This window comes from Empidonax traillii, unplaced genomic scaffold (assembly GCF_003031625.1).
Source record: "Empidonax traillii isolate 1590-97213 ecotype Southwest subspecies unplaced genomic scaffold, ASM303162v1 scaffold535:size1322822, whole genome shotgun sequence".
Lineage (NCBI taxonomy): Eukaryota > Metazoa > Chordata > Aves > Passeriformes > Tyrannidae > Empidonax > Empidonax traillii.
Genome location: NW_020955728.1, coordinates 388,089 through 406,818, shown reverse-complemented (window position 1 = coordinate 406,818; position 18,730 = coordinate 388,089). Strand labels below are relative to the sequence as shown.

General features: G+C 39.5%; 1 protein-coding gene across 14 annotated transcripts in view; it reads left to right on the top strand.

The window, feature by feature from the left end:
- ESRRG (estrogen related receptor gamma) overlaps positions 1–18,730 on the top strand; it is a 403,057-nt gene that overhangs the window by 51,997 nt on the left and 332,330 nt on the right. For 3 of the 14 annotated variants that reach the window (XM_027897314.1, XM_027897326.1, XM_027897317.1), the window contains exon 2: positions 3,622–3,667. The exons of 5 other annotated variants lie outside the window; for them this stretch is intronic. In XM_027897314.1, the coding sequence (XP_027753115.1) occupies positions 3,622–3,667 (46 nt within the window). Of the gene's footprint in view, positions 1–3,621; positions 3,668–3,912; positions 3,948–11,757; positions 11,818–12,550; positions 12,595–18,730 lie in introns of those variants that run through there. 6 more of the 14 variants (XM_027897328.1, XM_027897320.1, XM_027897319.1 and 3 more) reach the window with 5 other exon arrangements.

Genomic DNA, 18,730 nt, shown 5'->3' with positions numbered 1-18,730 from the left:
CTTTTTTTTTATAGCTAGGGGATTGGACTTCTAATTTTAGCTCATGTGGTTTATAATTAGAAACATTTCCAAACTTGTTTACAAACACCTGCACTTGACAGTGTGCCTCTGCAATTTTAGAAGGACTCACTTGTCATTTCCAATAGGGGTTGAGAGGGCATCTGAGTTCTTTGTGTTTGTACAGTTAGTTTCGGGACACTGGAACAAAAGGGCATTCTTTAAAGTAAGGATACAAGCATGTAATGTTTTGTGAAGGGGCTGCATGCACCTAATCATCAAACAGGTCCTGTTGACTAGTAGTGGATTATTTCAAAGTCAGGAGGATTGCTAGTTAGTGGTAATTTGGAGCAAGACCTAAACTGGCATCCAAAGGAGAAATTCCAGGAACTAATTTTAGCAGCTGAGTCTTTCAATTGGAGAAGATGGTTTACAGGTTTTCTGTCTTTATCTGTACTTCAAACATATTACCTTCTTGCCAGCTGTCCTTCAGAAGTTATTCCAAAAGAGCTTAAAATGACTCCTGAATAAATGTTTGCATTATTTTTTCACACGAATTTGAAAGTAAGTTGCTGAATGTATGGTGGAGCATGGCTCCCCTTGCACCTGAGTGGCATGTGTGTGTTACACAAGTCTGCATGCAACTTATTCGCAGTGGGGTGCATGTTACTCATTGGTAATCATGTTAGAGGTAATCATGTCAGAGGTAATCAGACGACTTTACCAAAAAATATCCCTTCAGTTCCTCAGTGAGCACTTTACATTTGATTTTTAGCTGCATCACATAGGTTAACAAAGTTGCTTATCAATTTCTAGCATAGTAGGAAAGATTATCGTTGCTAAAAATTGATGCTGCGTGGGAGGAAGTCAGGAAGAACCCTCCAAATCAGCTTCAAGGGTACAACTGAACCAGAAGTAGTCAAAGCAGACTTAAGCAGTAGTGACGTAAAGTGTCCTATTGATTGCTTAATGCTCATGTTGTTATTAATTAGTATGAAAAACTCTGGTTAATTAGACCAACCTGTTTGGATGTTATGTCCTCTACCAGAAACCATGGTCAACCTTAGAAAAACTCCAATATACAAGAGGATAAGGAGGCGACAAAGCAAAATGGTTTTTATTTTCTGCTGCTTTGGTGTCCTAATAAGTGTGGACCTGGATCCAGGTGGGGAATCCATGTTTATGTCAAAGAATCATGTCCTCAGAGGTGCTTACTGTCTATCAATTTCACCAAGAGTGGATGTAAGTGGAATTAGGCACCTAAATACCTTTGTGTGTTCTTGATCTTTGAAGATAAACCTGTAGTCCACAGCCTGTATCTTGTGCTTGACCCCTCTGCAGAGCACACAGTGTATACTCACTGGGGGGCTCCTCCAAAGCAATTCCTTGTAAGTAAACAAACAGATAATTACATGAAGCTTTTGAAGCACAATGCACACATCTGAAGAATTAGGTTTTTCAATCTGTAAAACAGCTGTGCCTTGTATCTGTATTTCTGAATTCCTTTAAGGAAATATAATTTTAACAAGCATTCACTTTCTGTGGCAAATAGGCTTTTTTTTTTTTTTTTTCTTAATTTCACTTTTTAAGCAAGTAGCTAGCCAAAATTATGATGTTACTTAGATACTCCATGGCATAATTTCTTAGCAAGTATGGCTGCAATTAATAAATTGTGTTACCATCTTTGAAAGTAGCTTCAAATACAGCTTACAAGCTCTAGTGTTGTCAGGGTCCCAGTTGATCAGAGTTAGAAATACACGACATTTTGGAAATTGCTAATGATTCAGATACAACCAGAGAAACTAGACTTAAGTGGAATTTAATACTGCTTCGAGCTTAACTAGAAACTTCTCTTTTTATGGTGAATTCTGTCTGGAAATAGCACTTTCTCAACTGATGTACCAAGAGAAATGTCGCTTCATACCAGTGTTTTCAGTTTTCCTCTATTTCTGTTTGCTTGTGTCAGCTCTATGCCTACTTTCCTAAGTGTTGATGTGTAGAACTGTTTCCAAAATGTTAGAGGAGGCTCAAAAGCAAAATCTATGCAAGTGTAGAAAGATCCAACTATCCAGCAATGCCTTGAAAACAGGCAAAAACCTCTTTGACGTCACGAGTCTCGACTGACTGTGAAGTTAGCGACAAGCTTTCTCAGATGTACATGATAAGAAAGGAAGACCTCTATGGAACATTTTTGTAGACTTACCTAATGTGCATAAGCCTGACCAGTTCTTTGGTGTGAATCTTTGGGTGAAGTAGGGTCTATGGTATATGCATGAAACAATCTGTGCTCAGAATAATGTGTTTAACTCCTGCAGGGAAATAGCATGGAAAATTTTTTCTTTCAGTGCATCTAAAGGGGGATACTATGTTCCACAGAAAGTGGTAAATAAGATAAATATAGGAGTCATGAAAAAAAAAAAGGGCTTCAGAGTTCTCTTTGGTTCTTCTCATAATAAATAACTCTCACTTCAGGTAAAATTGTTACTCCTCACAAACTATCATGGTATGCCTACTACTGTCATGGTATGATTGAATAGTTTGAGGTACAGCATGCATGGTATACCAGTGTGATTTGAGAATTGCATTTATATCCATATAGCTGGGCATATGAAGGCACATCATATACCATCACATACCATGAGAGAGGCAGTATCTGGTTGTGGTTAGAAATCAGCTGGGGATGTAAGGTGATACCTTGTATATTGACAAAGGGAGTTAATGTAGGTTCCCAACCCATGAAGTCCCAGCACTGAAGTTATGGTTGCATCCCCAGGGGTGAGACATGTTGAAAATCCCTGAGGTGCAGATCCTGTGCCTGATGTCTCATGGTACATAGCTGTAAGCCAGTCTTTAAAAGTCTGTAAATAAGTGTAACACATGCATTTTCTGTAGAAGTAATGATGGTAAAGAGGGACTGTGACAATTACTCTGGCCCACTGCAAATTACCTGTAACTTAAATTTTTGCATTTTTGTTTATTACTGTTGCACGTTTTATATGAGCAGCTCTTTCATATTTCTGAAGTAACTCCGTGCCATAAAAATATGTGGGTTTCCTTCTTAAAGAAACTATTTTGTGCCAATTGAACCCAGCTGAAGAGACCTAGAGCAAGTGTATACAAAGTGAAACTGCTTCAGCATAACCTACACTGGTTTAGGGGAGAGTTAATGATAAATTTATTTTCGTGACCTGTCTGCCAAATATTTGTACACTAATTAGGTCCTATTTTGAGGGCAGAGCATGTGAGCTTGTAAGGAACCCCTTGTACAGGATGGGAAGGGCAAGAGGATTTTTGTCCCTAAAGAGTGCAAACCCCATCTTTTCTATGTAGCATCACCTAAATATGTGCATTATTTTTAAGTAGCATATGAAACCCTGGGCTTATATGGAGGCACTTCTTAAACTAGTTCATGGGTGTAGCTGTAGCCAGCTTAGGTGTTCAGGTGTAGAGCATTGGGGAAGAAACTAAACTGACTCAAAGCACATAGTTTTAACTTTATATAATGTGTTTCGCAATACGGCAGAAAATTACTTTTATTACTAGTGGCAGGGCCTGTTGTATAAGTAATCCAGCCATGGTGCTGGTTGGTATCTCGCTTTTCACTTGAACCTCTCTGCAATACAGGTCTTGGAGGAGTGAGTGCCTGGTGCAGTCTCTGCCTGGCTCCTTGGTAAGTCATTCAAGTCTGTCTTTCTGTACAGTCACTTTTCAAAATGGTGAGCAAAAATAAGGATATTTTTCATAGAGTGCTTTAAAAGAGAGCTGCTAATCAATTTTTCTTATTATTTTATGCCCTGTGATTTTTACACCACCCCCACCAGCTGGTTAATCATGCAAAAGCTGAACACTTCATTAGCCAGAACATGTTTGCCCATGGGCATTTCTGTAGTAAATTAGTTCTTTCTATTTATACAGGTAAGTCATGGCCAAAAGTCTTTAAGGTGCCAAAGGTAAGGGTTCGAATTAATTCTTTTTCTGAGTTTTCAAGAGAACTAGGTTTAACTTTGTGTGCTGTTGATTTGAAATTACTTTTGAATTAAAGATAGTGTAGATAAAAGAGCATTTTAGGCTGTTCTAAAATACATTGTATGTTTCTGTATCTCAGTTTTAGCCTTTGTAGTACAGCCTGCCTTAAAAAAAACCCCAAATTCCCCAAACTCATACATGCACACATCAATACATAGACATGTATATGGATATGCACAGTATCTATGCAGAGACTCTGCTTCTTTGAGTGGCATGTGGCATATTGACCTGTGTTTTTCCTTTCTTACTCTGTGCCTTTTAAACTATTAATTGAAAATATGTGGTTTGTAGATGCTTTTTTCCCTCAAATCAAATGGTGCCCTCTGAAAGCCTAGTTTAGCTCCACAATGAATTTAGCTTTCAGGCTTTGGCCATTGCAATATTGTTTGAATGCCACCATTTCCTGCAATCAATGTAATTTTATATCTACTTGGAATAGAAAGTCAAGATGGTGATTGCCTTAATTTAACTCAGTGTTGTATTCATTAAGGAGCTGATCCTGAATTCCTTTCAGATCAAAGTCTGTCTTGATTTCAGTGGAACCTTTCAGTGCACAAGGTGTACGGTAGCCTTCTAAAATGTTGTCATTGTGACTACTGAATAAAACTAAATGTGTTGCTAAATTTAGGCTGTTGCTCATGTCAGCTTCCTTTTCTAAATGACGGTAAGTGCATTCCATAAATAGTATGCCTCTTATGTTGTCATATCTCTTTGGCTTGCTTTGCAGTATTTTACAGGATATTTGCAAATGAATTTTGTGTTCAGTAGGCAGGGGATGAAAATAACACTACTCATTGGGACTCCATTAACCCGCAGCTAATGAGGAACCATTTCGAGGGCTGGATGAGTGTAATTCAGATTAGCCTGCGTGCCAGGCTGCTCTGCTCCCGCTCAGGCTCGCACTGTGCCATGCTCCCGCCGTGCTCCGGAGGGACGGAGCCCAGAGCGGCACAGCTGGCGCTCTGACACAGACTTTTGCCGGTTAAGTTTTCCGTGCTTCGATTCCCCTTTTGGAAGGTAGGAGAGGGGAGCGAGTGTGTGTGTGTGTGTGGGCATACGCATAGATAGGTGACAGTGATCTTGACCTCCATGGTCGGGTGTTTTGAGATGTAATGAAATACTCTACAAACACCATGCTTGTGCTCGCTTGATAGCATTGTTACTTGTAGAAAAGGGTACTACATGGTGACAGTAAAGGTGGTCCAGACTGGTCCTTAATTAATTTTATTTTCAAAATCTATATTAGTGACTGTCGTGAGGGCACCTGGGCACTTTACATCAATAAAATAATCAATTTAAAAAATGTGTAGACCAGAACTCTGTGTTCACTAACAAAACTCCTGTTCCCCGTTACAACTAAAGGTCAGTCCAAGGCTGGCCAAGCAAGCAGGACTTGCATTTCTGCGCCTTGGCACTTGCCAGACGGGGCTCTGGCGGAACACCACCGGCAGCAGCTTCCAGATGCCCACGGTCTCTGCAGAAAATGTCTCGCTGATGACCGATGACTTGTTAACCCCCTGCAAGTCTCAAATTGGTTTCGGGACTGAAGGAAAAGGTGGGGAAAGACTAGTTCAGAGGCCGGTCCCAGTTAAAAATGTGACTTTGCCAGTTGCGAGCCGTCCACCGAAGAGCAGGGAACAGGGACCTGGTGGAGCTGTGCTGCTGGAATAAGGGAGAGGGAAAAAAAGGCCTTCTTCTGAAGAACAGGCTAGAGATCTCCTAAATGAAGTAACTTTATTGATGATAAATGTTACATTATGCAAGCTTAGCAAATCCTCTAGGAATATAATGCTTCCCAGTTTTTTCTTAACGTTTGTTAATATTTTATGATACCTGTGCATTAAGGGCTAGTTCCTACAATGTTTAAGTGAGTTTGGGCTGCTAAATTGCCTTTATGGACTTTAAAAAAAACAATACTGGTCACTATGGATTAGGTAAATTCCCAATCACACTTAACATGATGATGATATAAAATCAGCTTGTTTCTGTTTTTGATGCATTAAGTGAACATATGTAATTAAATTAAATGTTGTTGCAAAGCTGCATTTTGTTTATTTTTATTAGTACGTTTGGGGCAATAATCCCACTTAAATACAAATCTAATTGTGAGAGCAGCACTGAAACAAGGAGTTCCTGAATGCTGACATAATTTTTTGAATGTGAAATGAGAATATATTTTCATGTCTTGAAATCCAATTGAGCTCAAGCTGAGCTTAAAAATCCAAAATCTGATTCAGGAGAATTCAGTCCCATCTGGCTGGTGGGTAGCAGGTGTGCAGTGTGTGTTTCAGGGAGGGAGGTGATTGCAGGGAGTGAAACATTTCTCTTTTCCCGTAAAGCTTTAATTCCAGTTTAATGCTGTGGTCTGAGGCTCTCTGCAGTTTAAGGTCTTGTGTAATTACCTACACCTCTTGTTGGTTTTCATTTCTAGACAACATAATGGTGATGGTGAATAGCAGAAGCAAGTAAGTGTCCACAATTACAGAGAAATATGATTTCTAATTCTTAAAGTTTGAATTTATTTTCTGATTACACCCAAGTCCCTTGTATTGAGAGAGTATGTTTTTACAAAATGATACAGACATGATTCTTGAAGACTGAATGAGAAAGGTTTCATTGGAGCATTTGTTATCAGGGGCTTTTGAGTGTTGTTACATGTTCCCACAGCAATATAGAGAAGGTTTGTTTCATGTATATATTTTTATAAAAGAAAAAAATATTATGCAATTTCTGTTTTCATCCCATAATACCCTAATAGACAGGTTCTACATTTTTTATTACTGCAATTATGAGGCAGGAGGATTTTTTAATCTTTAAAAGTACTGTAGCAATCTATTGGATACTTTTTACCTTGTAGCCTTTACAAACTTCTCCCAGCCTTTCTCATTTTACTTTCTCTTTCCTTTTCTTCATCTTTTGATCAGATACTGCCAGTTACCCCCTGCATCTGCCTGGAAGGTTTTTGCTTAGGAGATTCAAGAACCAGCTCTTCCTTGACTTTTGTCACTAGCTAGGAAGTCAGCTCCCTTTTACACTCCTATCAACTCTTGCTCTTCCAACTTTAAAATATTTCCTCTTGTTTTAAATTGTCTTCACTGCTATATAACTTGGTGCTGGAAAGTCTTTGAGCACGAGGTTTTTATGGGAATTGGCATGCAAAACACTACTTAACGAAATAGGTAAGCAAACATACCTCTTTTATAGTTTTTAACTTCACATTACTACAGCAGATGACACTTTGCTACTGTATTTCACAGGTTTCTTTTCATGGTGAACTGACTGAATTTCTAACATAGAGTGGAACTGGTGCTGTGTTGCCAAGGGAAGTCCATCTGGTTTGACAGACAAACTGATAAACAGTTCTCTGGACATCCCTGTTAAGTTCTCCCTTTTATTTGTTTGCTTTATGAAGTTAAATGGAAGAGGTCACCCCCTTTGACAGAGCAAATTCTTTTTTTCTAGCAATCGGGCTTTGCAAGAAAACATTTTTTATTAAGCAAGTCATCCATACCACACCGTAGGCTGTTTGAGTGTAACAGTATGTTACAGTCTGCAAAGTTAATGCAGTTAATATTCAACTGAACTTTTGGGGGGTTGCTAATCCCTTAGGCGGGCTTAGCAGAAAGGGCAAACATATTTATAGCGCTTTGAATCAGACTGCAGTGAACAAGTAAGAGTATGTGTTATACCATGCAAATGTTACACAATTTCAGGAAAGCTCAGTGCATAATCATCTTTTAATAGTATTTAAGTTGATGAAATATCTCATCTGTAAGCAAGAGAGTTGTTGGTTCAGTGGACAACAGGTCTGTTAAAATGAAACTCTGTGGAAGTTCTTGAGATTCCTGTTCTGATGATAAGTTCTGTAGGTTCCGAACAGATTTATGGGCTGTTTAATTGGGAGCTAACTGTATTCTTTAAGCTCTGTCATTTGTATTATTCCCTAATAGGATTTCATTGGACTTTGTCACGTATCTGACTGTGAGTGAGTGTGTGCAGAGTTGTCAGTAGCCTGTTCCATATAGACCATGGTCTCCTACTGCCTTTGTAGAAGTAAAAAGATCATTCCTGAACAATCTTTCCTCCGGAGTGGAAGTGTGACAGTGGGTAGAGTTTGCTTTGGTTAGAGCCATGGGCACCCCTGGCAAAAGGCACAAGAGTTAAGTCATGAGTTGCAGGGAGTTAATGGAGAAGGTGAAGTGCTCAGACTGAGAATGTCCAGCAGTGGGGGTCACATTTCTGTGAGCCAGAAACTCTCCACATTTATGTCGTGGACAAAACTTGGATTGAGTGTAAGGAAAAGCACATTAAGGCCCTGTAATGCTACCATCCCATCAGGAGACAAAGACATTATTATTTCAGATTTTCCACAGAATTTGATTGTATAGAGTTTTTAGTCTAAGAAATAAGAGATCTGTCACCTGGTAGTCAACATTAAGTAATTTTTGAATTTTTTTTAATTTTAGTTAGAGATATATTAATTCAATTGCTAACAGCTGAATTCTATATGGTAGATTTTTAAGGTAAATTTCCGGTGCCATACCAACACAGAATACAGGGCTGACAAAGTAGCCATTCTATTCTAATTACGATTTTTGTAATGTTTTACATTTTGGCTATTTCTTCCATTTTTCCTAGATATTAATTATTGGAGTGAGTGACTCAGCATGGAACCTTAGAGGGGGCTCAGGTGCCTGAATTTATATATGCACTCAAGTTACTTATTGATTTGTCACCTTAGCTGCACCCACTCCCTTACTTTTCCTTTTGCTCTTTGTGAACCACATTGGCTATTCACTGTTTTTCAGACAAAATATTTGATTTGTCAGAATTTTTAGGAAAAATGGAAGTATATTGATAAAGATTTTAAAATCTTTCTATTTGTTACATTTTCAGTTAAAAAATAACATGACTGGATACCAGAGTAAGTTAAAATTTTGTATTGGAGTTGCTTATATCTGAAGTACCTGAAAATAACTAGTTTATTATGTACAAAATTTGAAATTCCAAAATATATTAAAATGTTATCTCAAAGGTCAAGAACCTCTGCCAAGGAAAGAAGGAAATTAGAAGGGAATTTGGGCAAATCAGGTTTAGTCTGTAATGGTGTGATGTGGCTGACACTGATGTGGTTTCCTTTGGTTACTTATCCTGAATTTCCCCAGCTTGTCATTGGATCAGCTTCCATCAAAATCCTAAGCAACATTCAACCATAATCCTTGACATCTATAACATGATCTTATAACATTTCTCTCATTTGATTAAGCAGCAAATACAGAAGTCCGTAGCACAGGCCTGACTTCACAGAGTACATGGTGAAGGTTGCAGGGTCTTACCTACACATCCTGCAACCATCTTGGAGCTTAGAAACAGTCTGCAGGTTTATTATGAAAACAAAGAGTTAATGTCACTGCAGTGATGTTAACTGTGTTAAAAGGTGGGGGGTGTGTGTGTGTGTGTCACTGTGCTGTACTCTATACATTTATGAGCTCTTTTTATAGTACCATTCCCAGCAGCATTCCCAGGAGCGGTCCAGGTCCAATCAGGACTGGCATGCCATTGTGCGAGGTGTTGTTCTAATTCATGTGTAAATGTGGAGTGGTTGCTGCCCTGAGGATATTACAGTGAAATTACAAACAGGATAAAAAATAGGAGGAGATGTGGAGAAGGAGGGCAGCTGCAGCGAGGTGCACTTGTGTGGCCAGGGTTGTGATACCAAGCTATGGGCATTTAATTTATTAGAAGTCAGCTGCCTTCAAAACAAATAGCCTTGTTGTCTTTTGTTTGTGCCTTATTTATTTAAGCAGAAATGTAGAAAGTACAAAATAAATCGTTCCCAAGATCCTTCTATCCTCCTGCTCTATCTCTGGCCATGACCAACCCCAGGCGCCTCAAGGAAAGTTGTAAGAGCCTCACAATGGGCAGACATAGGATAATCTTCTCTCTACACGTTCTCATCCTAATCTTTCATTATTAGGGATTAATTTAAGCTTTGAAGCATGAGATTTTAAAAAGAAATTGTATTTGTTGTTCCCCCTCCTCCACTGTCAACTTTGTTTAAAATATGAAATATCCTTTCAAGCCCATCATCTGAGCTGTTCTTGGGGTAATCCTACCTTCTTCTTGGTGTGCTGACCAAATCTTCAGCTTGGGAACTGCCATGGTGGTTTTCCTTCCTCTGATGCCAGAAGGCACTGGTAGATCCTTTTCCCCAGGGAGGTGGGAGAAGGCAGAAGCATGTTGAGCAGTTATGGCCTGGGTGTTCCCACGTCACCGTGTGTCCAAGCTGTGATGCTGCAGCTGGATCTCTCCCCTTTCTTTTAATATTTTAGTGGCTAATTTGCAGTAGAGCAGAATAGGAAATAACCATAAATAAATCTGGGAACCTTTGTATTAATTTCTTTTGCTAGCTGTATACATATGAGCAGCTTGCCATTTGCATATGTGAATCTTGTCATAACAATTTTGGGAAGTGATTTGCTAATAATCAAGTTCTCAGAACAGCTCTAAATCAGTAATTGATGTAGGTCTGGATAAAGCAAGCCTTCCGCCTGCCTATTTTGTGGAGCATTTTTGGCAAGTTTCAAGCTAGTGTGAAAACTAGCCATCAGAATAAAATTTAGGACAGCTGGGATGCTTTGCAGTGAAGACTTTTGGCTCCACAGTTCAAATAATCACAATAGCAGCTCAATTTAGCCTTTGGCTGGGTAGGTTTGGCAGGGCACAATGAAAAATAATTATTTCATGGCCTGCTTATTTGTCCCTTAACAAATAAACTCTCTGACCTATGCAGGCTTATGTAAATATGCTGCCGTATGTGGGGTTGTAGAACACTGTCGTGTTCCCATTTGGAAATATGTTTTATTTTGCCCTCATGTTACAAACTTTTTTTAGAGTTCTGCTTTAGAAGCAAAGAAAGGGATAGGATGTATCAGATACTGAAGCCCAGACAGCCAGGCAGAGAGTCTAAAAAGCCATCTAACAGTCTTTTTTTTCTGAAAACACATCCATTAGTATGCAGTGTTTTCACTGCTGTAATAATAAGAGCAATCATGATACGAGCAAGTCCGTCTCTTTGCAGCCTTCCCACGCGGGATGGAGAATGACAGCTCCTAAAGCATTTGGATATTTGCCTGAATGTATGCTTAGCTAACGGCGGTTCAACTTGCTCTCCATCTTATGGCTTCCTGGATATCCTTCTCAATTGTTTAAGTGACAGCTTAAAATGTGAGACTTGGAGGGGGGGGGAGATAAAAGCTTAGCAAAAGGCTTTTTGTGTGTGTATTTAAGGAGAAGTTTTATTACACTTGATGATGGAGAGATGTGCCACGCTATTTTCTGTTCCTATGATTTTAGTATCTGCACTTTCTGTCATAGTGGCAGCAGCCAATCCATAACATTGTCTTTCTGCTTCCCCTTCTGGAGGGGGGAAAATACACAGAAGAATACATATTTTGTCTTCTGACTCCACCATTTTGGTTCTGCAACAGTAAAAGAAAGCCTTTTTTCCAATGATCCGAAAGATCTCTCCAGAACGTCTGCCTTTACACCTTCATGCACATACGCACGCACACATGCACAGGCTCTCGCTGAGGTGGCTATGATCTGTTTTTAATAGTGGCACTTCTTCTCAAAGTGTCATTTAAAAAAACATCAGCAGTCATGTCATGCATCGGGATGAATTTCTAAATGTAAATGAGATTCTCTCAGTAATTTATTTACATTTGTTTTCAGCACAACAAATGAGACATCACGTAGCTTCATAATTTCCCATGACCGAGTCACCAGCATGAGGTGTGTAATTTACCCTGATTTAAGATGCTTATCTAGAGGTTCTTGCAACACTACCTGGTGGGCTTTTTTGTACTACTTTTTGCTGGCTTTTAACCCAAATACTTCACCTCCTTCTCTGTTTTTCGGTTAAAATGAAGTATAAATGTATCTGCTTCTTGAGACCTTTTTTTCAGGAGAGCTGAGAGGGATGCCTTGGTTGCCTTTTTTTGCACATTATTTTCCCTGCTATTTCCTTCTCATTCGGTAAAAATCATAGAGGGTTTCCAGAATGTATCTTGATTTACAGTCTGATGATGCAGGAAAAACAATGCTGATCGCGGACATTTCTGATGGAAAAATGTTTGTCCAGACATGAAACATGAATGGGAAGCATCCCGCTTTTTTTTGTTTGTTCTCTCCTCTTCTCAGCTGAAATGCTAAATCTTAGGCCTGTTGTTGGCTCTGCAACTTACTTTGAGTTTCTGATCTGCCTGTAGCTGAAACGATGCTTTGACTGAGATAGGATGTGAATGCCAGTTTTCAAATAATGTGGACACAGTAATGTACTACAAAACTCATTTAGTTTAAACCTGTAGTTGGACCATTTAGATGTCTAACTACTTGCTTGAGTATTTCAGGTAGGTAGATGATTAAAGGTGCAATGTACCATGCATACAGTTTTGTACCTCTTATCTTGCAGACTTGGTTAAGGCTTGACTGAAAAATCAGGGCAATGGCTTTTGTTATTTTGCAGGCTAACAGAACAGGAGAACTGAGATACTTTGGTGAAAGTTACTGGTAAGTCCAGAATTGGTGTAAAATATTATGCTATATATTTGTATATGTTATGTTTTGTATACTGCCATGGCAGTAGTTTGGGATGTTATTGTGCAAAATTATTGTACATCTTCTTGGAGATCTGCAGGATTAACCCTGTGTGGGTGATCTTTTACTTGCTGAGAGGAAGCATGACGTTTCTTTGTGTTAATTCCCAAAGTAAAAATCAGGGTCTTCCTTTAAACCGAATAAGCTTATTCTAAAAAATAATAGATTTGGAACTGTTTTTAATGTGCATTGTACATACTAGGTCCCAGTTGATTTAATTTTGGCCTGCTGGCCATTTCCTTAACGTTGCATGGATCTAGCACCAAATTATGCTGATGGCCTGTCTATCACCAAATTATTTACAGAACTGCAGTTAAATTATAGAAATCTTCCAGACAAGCAGTGCTCTGGGCAAATTATTTCATCAAAGTTATTTTCCATGGTATACTTAAGCAAAAGCTGACAGGAGCAACATGAGGGGTTTTTTTGCTATGTGATTATGCATACATGGTAACAGCCCCCTTTTTAGAAATAGCTTCTTACCTGAGAAAACAGAAGGAAACTATGATATGAAAATTAGCGATCTCTGTGCTTTCCTCAATTTGAAGCAGAAGTTCTATGCCATGGAAACACAAGACTAGGGCCAGCAGTAGGATGGCCATTTCTGCACACTGTCAGCTCCTTCAAGGTCTTGGGAAATTTTTCTTCTGTAGACTTTTAACTGCTAATTTCTCTGAATTTGTAAAACCAGGTACTGCAGAAGCAGGTCAGCTGGCTTTACTAGTTCTTCATCAAATCCAGGCCAAGTGGTCACTGTTCACTTTCCCAGGGAAGAACATTTGTGTATCTGAAGGCAGTATAGACATTTACTGTGTTACCCCAGCTAGCATGATTTGACCTGCTGTATGATTATGAAACATACAAAGAGAATATAAATCCTAAAAGAAGCCCTAACTCCCTACTGTAATTGGCATCCTTTCAGACTCTGTTCCAGATTTTAGAAATATAGTCAGGGTAGAACATCTATATTTGGGTTTATATGTAATGGTCATAACTACCAGTGCACTTGGAAAAACGTTGGCATACATCACTATTTAAGGACTCTGGATGCAGTGTTTATGTTTAGCTCAGTGTTTTTTATCACTACATATTTATTTTAGTATTCCGTTTTACCGTGTTTGCACTGTGAGACAAGAATGCCTTCCCAGCCTCTGCATAGTTGTGTGCTTCTTGTTTAATGAATATAGAAATTCAAGTTTTAAACTGACTCCCATGCATAAATTCTTCTGGGAAAACAGGTGCTGAAAATCTGTGTTTCCCAGACCTCTCTCTGCCCATGTATTTAGGGTAAAACTCAGACATGGATAGATGGCAGACTAGAATGGGACCTCTACGGGCCCAGATATGGAAAACCTTACATATGTGAGGAAGGACGGCAGACTCAGGAATGCACGAGAGCTAAAGGTTTTTGCAAACTGAACATCCCAATTTAACTTGATTTCTCTCTGGTGTTGGGTGGTGGTTGTGATGGTTGATGTGGTGGTGGTGGTGGTGGTGATGTGGGGCAAGACCTGGGGAACCCCCTTGGTGGCTCACCTGGGGAGGACTCAATCCAGGCACCCGAGAGGTGGCACTGAACAGCTGGGGTTTCACTCTGCTGTTTGGGGATTATTTTTTTTTTGATTGGCAGGATGAATATACGTAAAAGCTGGATCTCCTTTACTTTTGATCCTCAGCAGATGCAAGTCTGATTAAGAGCCCCTGTAATTTAGAAATGCTCTTAAAGACAGGAAGATACTTAAAGCTGGCTTTGTCAACAAAATGGAGGAGCTGTGCTCTCGGGGCCCATTAACAGCAGTGCCAAGATGGGCACTGCTGCACAAATACTGGGAATTAAATTCTAAAAAACCCTAGAAGCTCCAAATTGTATATCTCACCAGTTCTTTACTCCCCCAGTTGTAATCCATATCTCACTTATTGCTAGAGTCAACAGTCTAATGGTAACAAAAAATACAACCTTTCATCATCTATTGATTTTCAGTCTTTAAAAACTGACAATAAGCTATTTTTTGTCCAATTTCTCGATAAATAGGAGCATTTATTGGTTTTTCAGTTTTACTGTATTACATTAGAATATATTTTACTGCATAGAGTGGGTAATGTAGCATCAGGAGATATGTTTACGTTCAACAAGTAACTTTTGAAACTGCATAGCTCAACTGAGATATGTAAACAAATTTGTAATACTATTTTAATTTAGATTGCAATGCAGAATACTCAGGCTGGAGCTCATTTTTCTATTTATTCTATTATGATCCTCTAACTAATGGAGGAGAATTGCCACTAGAAATAATTGCAGTAGAATGTCAGTAAAGGTAAACATCTACTTTCTTGTCTATCTGAGGAAGAGGGAGGAATTTTTTGAGGTTAAATAAGCACCCTGATATTGAAGCTTATTTCCTAGAAATTCACCACTGACAATGTTGTATACATTGGGCAAGTCATAAATTCTTTCTGTGTGATACTGTGTCAAATGATGTGACACGAACATCATCTTTCTCAGTGACCTCAGTTACCTTCTCTCCTTTTGGAAAAGGAGACAAATTGGGATATGATTTAGCGGTGGTAGAAACCGGAATGTAGATCCTGAGTTGCCTCCTCACTGCCACCTACCTTCGTGGTGGAAGATCACCTGGTAGGTTTTTTTCCTTTCCAGAACCTTTCAGGTGGATATTAACAGTTGCCTCTTGCTTACTCTTGTGGTGATAAATGCCAGTTTGGTGATATTTTACCTCTGCTATAGAAGGAGTTTAACCTTTTTTTTTTTTTTTTTAATTAAGAAGCAGTTAATTTCTCTTCTGGTGAACTCTTCCGTTTTGGTCCTACAGGACCGTAAGGCAAATAAGCTCTTCCATTCTACCACCAGAAAACCTGAGGTGGAGTTGCCTCTGCTGAGGTGGGGATGTACAAAACAACCTCTGCTGCAAACCAGCTGTGCTACTGCTCCTCCAGCACTGGCCTTTGCTGACCCAAGTGGTTCATCGGCCTCAAGGCTATCAAAGTGATCATTCTGGCAGGCTTCTCAGATGAAAACATTCGCTTAAATCATGAAACATTTTCCTGTACACTGTGAATATAGAGACAGTTCTGGCTTATGTTTCATAACCATTTCATAGTAAGCGAAGAGGGAACCATTTGGGCAAAAGGCTTCATTTTGGGTAAATTGGGTGTGATTCTGTGAGGCATAGGCCCTTTCTCATAAGCTGCTGTGGATCTTACTGTCATCTCTTTTGCACTGGATCTGATGTACAAGGAGTTAATAGGTATCCAGTGACCAAAGCCATTTATATTTCTCTTTATATATGGAAGTGAAGTGGAGCATATAAAATTGGAAAGCAGAACCAAACCTGAAATTCTCTTACTTTATGACTAGTGTGTGTTATTTTCCCATGATCTTTAATTACATTCTATTCTGAAGGGGGAGAGGGGGAATGCTAATCTGGTGCACCAACTGGGGGAAAAACAAACTGTTTTACAGCGGGAGTCTAGATGACAGCACACAGCAAATGCAAAATCTGACATTCATATGAAAGTGAGCTAAGCAAGACCAATAGAAGAGAGCAAAAATCACTGCAGCAAGAGGAATGCAAGTGCTTTAAGGAAACCATGGTTCCTCTATTGAAATATCACAGCCGACCTTTAAGGTGGTGGTGATACGATGTAGATTTTGTAAAGCAGCACCAAGAGAGATGGTTGTTATAAAGGGAATGTGTGATTGGATTCAGGTTCATGAGAATCTAGGTTTAGAAGAGTATTGCCCTTCCCTCTTTGAACATATAATATAGTGGGATATGTCTCATTGCACTGAATGGAAATTTTCAGGACTGCTATTTGCTGTGCTTGCTAATGAATTTCCAAGGGGTGTTTGAGCCTTGGATATTGACTGGAGAGGTGCTTGCAGTCAGTTGGAAGAGATGTGACTGAACATGAAGTTTAGTTCTGTGTACATACAATCCTACTCTCTGTGATTCTGCCTCAAGTTGTATATTCAATATCAGTCTGCAATCATAAATAATTTGTAGGAGTCCAGCTGTGACTTAAGGCTTCTCTACGAACAGCATCCAGGGCACTAAGTCATGTGATACCCTTTTCCTTCTGTCACTGGATAAAATAGCATTTAAAAACCTATTCCTACCTCCAGTCAAAACAGTAAAGCCAGTGAACTTGGTGGACTCTTTTGCTGGGGTGTAGAATAAATGGTCTCTGCCCTGTTCTTTGGTTCTGATGTCTTCTTCATCCCCTTGGCTGAGAGCTGGGTCATAGCACACTGCTATGCTCTTCTGCACCATGGGGGCTGAGTTTCTATGCAAAAGTAAATGTCTTTGCTAAACAACTTGACTTAGCAGAACTATGTGCTTACTATTTATTTGAGTAAGGGATGAGCAGACTGTTTAAAAACGTAATTCCCAGGGCGTGCTAGTGTCACATTCTAAAGGCAATGGAGAGTCTGACTTAAAGGTGTCCTGTATAAATAAAGGTTTAGGAATAAGTCTTACCTTGACACTTCACGTTTTTTGGGTTTTTTTTTCCCCTTCGTGTTCATTAGCCTCCTATTCAAATCTCTGTGGCAAGTTTTGTCTTGCTGGATAGCATGTTCGCTGTTCTCTGGGAGGGGGACCCGGGGAAGCTGTGATGTGTGTCAGTTTAACACCTTTGAGTGGCATGTGAGGGCATCTCACCTGCTCCCACGCAGTGCTAACCAATGAATAATCATGGAGCCAATGGGGCAGTATGTCTTATACCTCTCAGCATCAGCTGTGACTGGCGGGGATCCCTGGGGTGAGATCAAGGATGAAATGAACTCTTGTGTGCTTGGATGTGTCGATTATGAGCGATCATCACTCAACACCCATGTTGTTATCACATTCTGGGCGGTTTACCTCTACCCCCAGGAACAGTTGTAGCAGTGAGTTTTAATCTGGATTCCTATTTTAAATGTAACTTTTCTGTGAACCACTAGGAAAAAAAGTTAAATTTTGCTTTGAAAAAGAAAACAAGTGAAAAGTGGAGAATAATCAAGATACTTTTTTTTGTTCTCTTTAGTAGATGCTAGGAAGGAGCAGGAACATATTGTGAATCCTCTTCTCTTGCTCATTGTTTTTTGATCCAGCCCATTTCACACACAGTGGTTCCAACACCTTCAACCATTTCCTACCAACTCTGTCGCTCAAAGGCCAGACTTCTCTCTCATACTTTTTAGCACTGCACTGGCTTGGGGCACTCCCTTGGGGCATCCTCTGCACTTGCTACTTCTTACCACTCTCAGCTGAAGAAAGCACACTGCACTTTCTCATCCAAGCCCGATGGCACACTTAAGCCATATAAAGGCCACTTGACACCATTTACATTTTTCATTAGCCTTCTAAAGGAGTTTCTCAAAGGGTACAGTGGCTTTCCTAGCTGTTTGAACTCCTTTGGAAGATTGTAATTTTGGACCACTAGTCTACCAGTGGCCTATAATTATTATGCAAAACGTTGCACAAACATAACATAACTAATTGCACAATTAAGATTGCTTTCTCCTCATCATCCCATTCATCATATGCCTCATTCACACCTAGAGTCAGCATCTGGCATTAACAAAGGCTGTATTTGTCACATTAATACATTCCTTTGTAGTGAAAATGCCTTTTGTATATCCCTTTGTTACTGAAGGGTCCTGTTAGCTTATTCAGTAAGCCTGAAAATGGTGTTTAGAAACCGTTGTAGTGGACATCCCCTTTTCAGATGTTTAATAGGAGTGTAATGCAGTGGTACTTCAGGATACAAACAGCAATTCTCAGAGCTCAGAAAAGGGACCTGATACAGATCAACAAAAGACTCCCCCCTATTATTAACAACCCTGAGGTAAGTAATACAGTGTTTTGCTACTTCTAAAAATCTGAGGCAAATAATGCAGGATAGCTTTTCTTCACAGCGGACATTTCAAGGTCATCAGTCCTCTTAGTCTGACGTAAAGCGCATAATCAGTTTATTCTGATAGTCCACATCAGAACTGAGCAAACCAAACCAACCTGGAAGGTGCAGGAGGCAGCAGGGAAAACTCCAA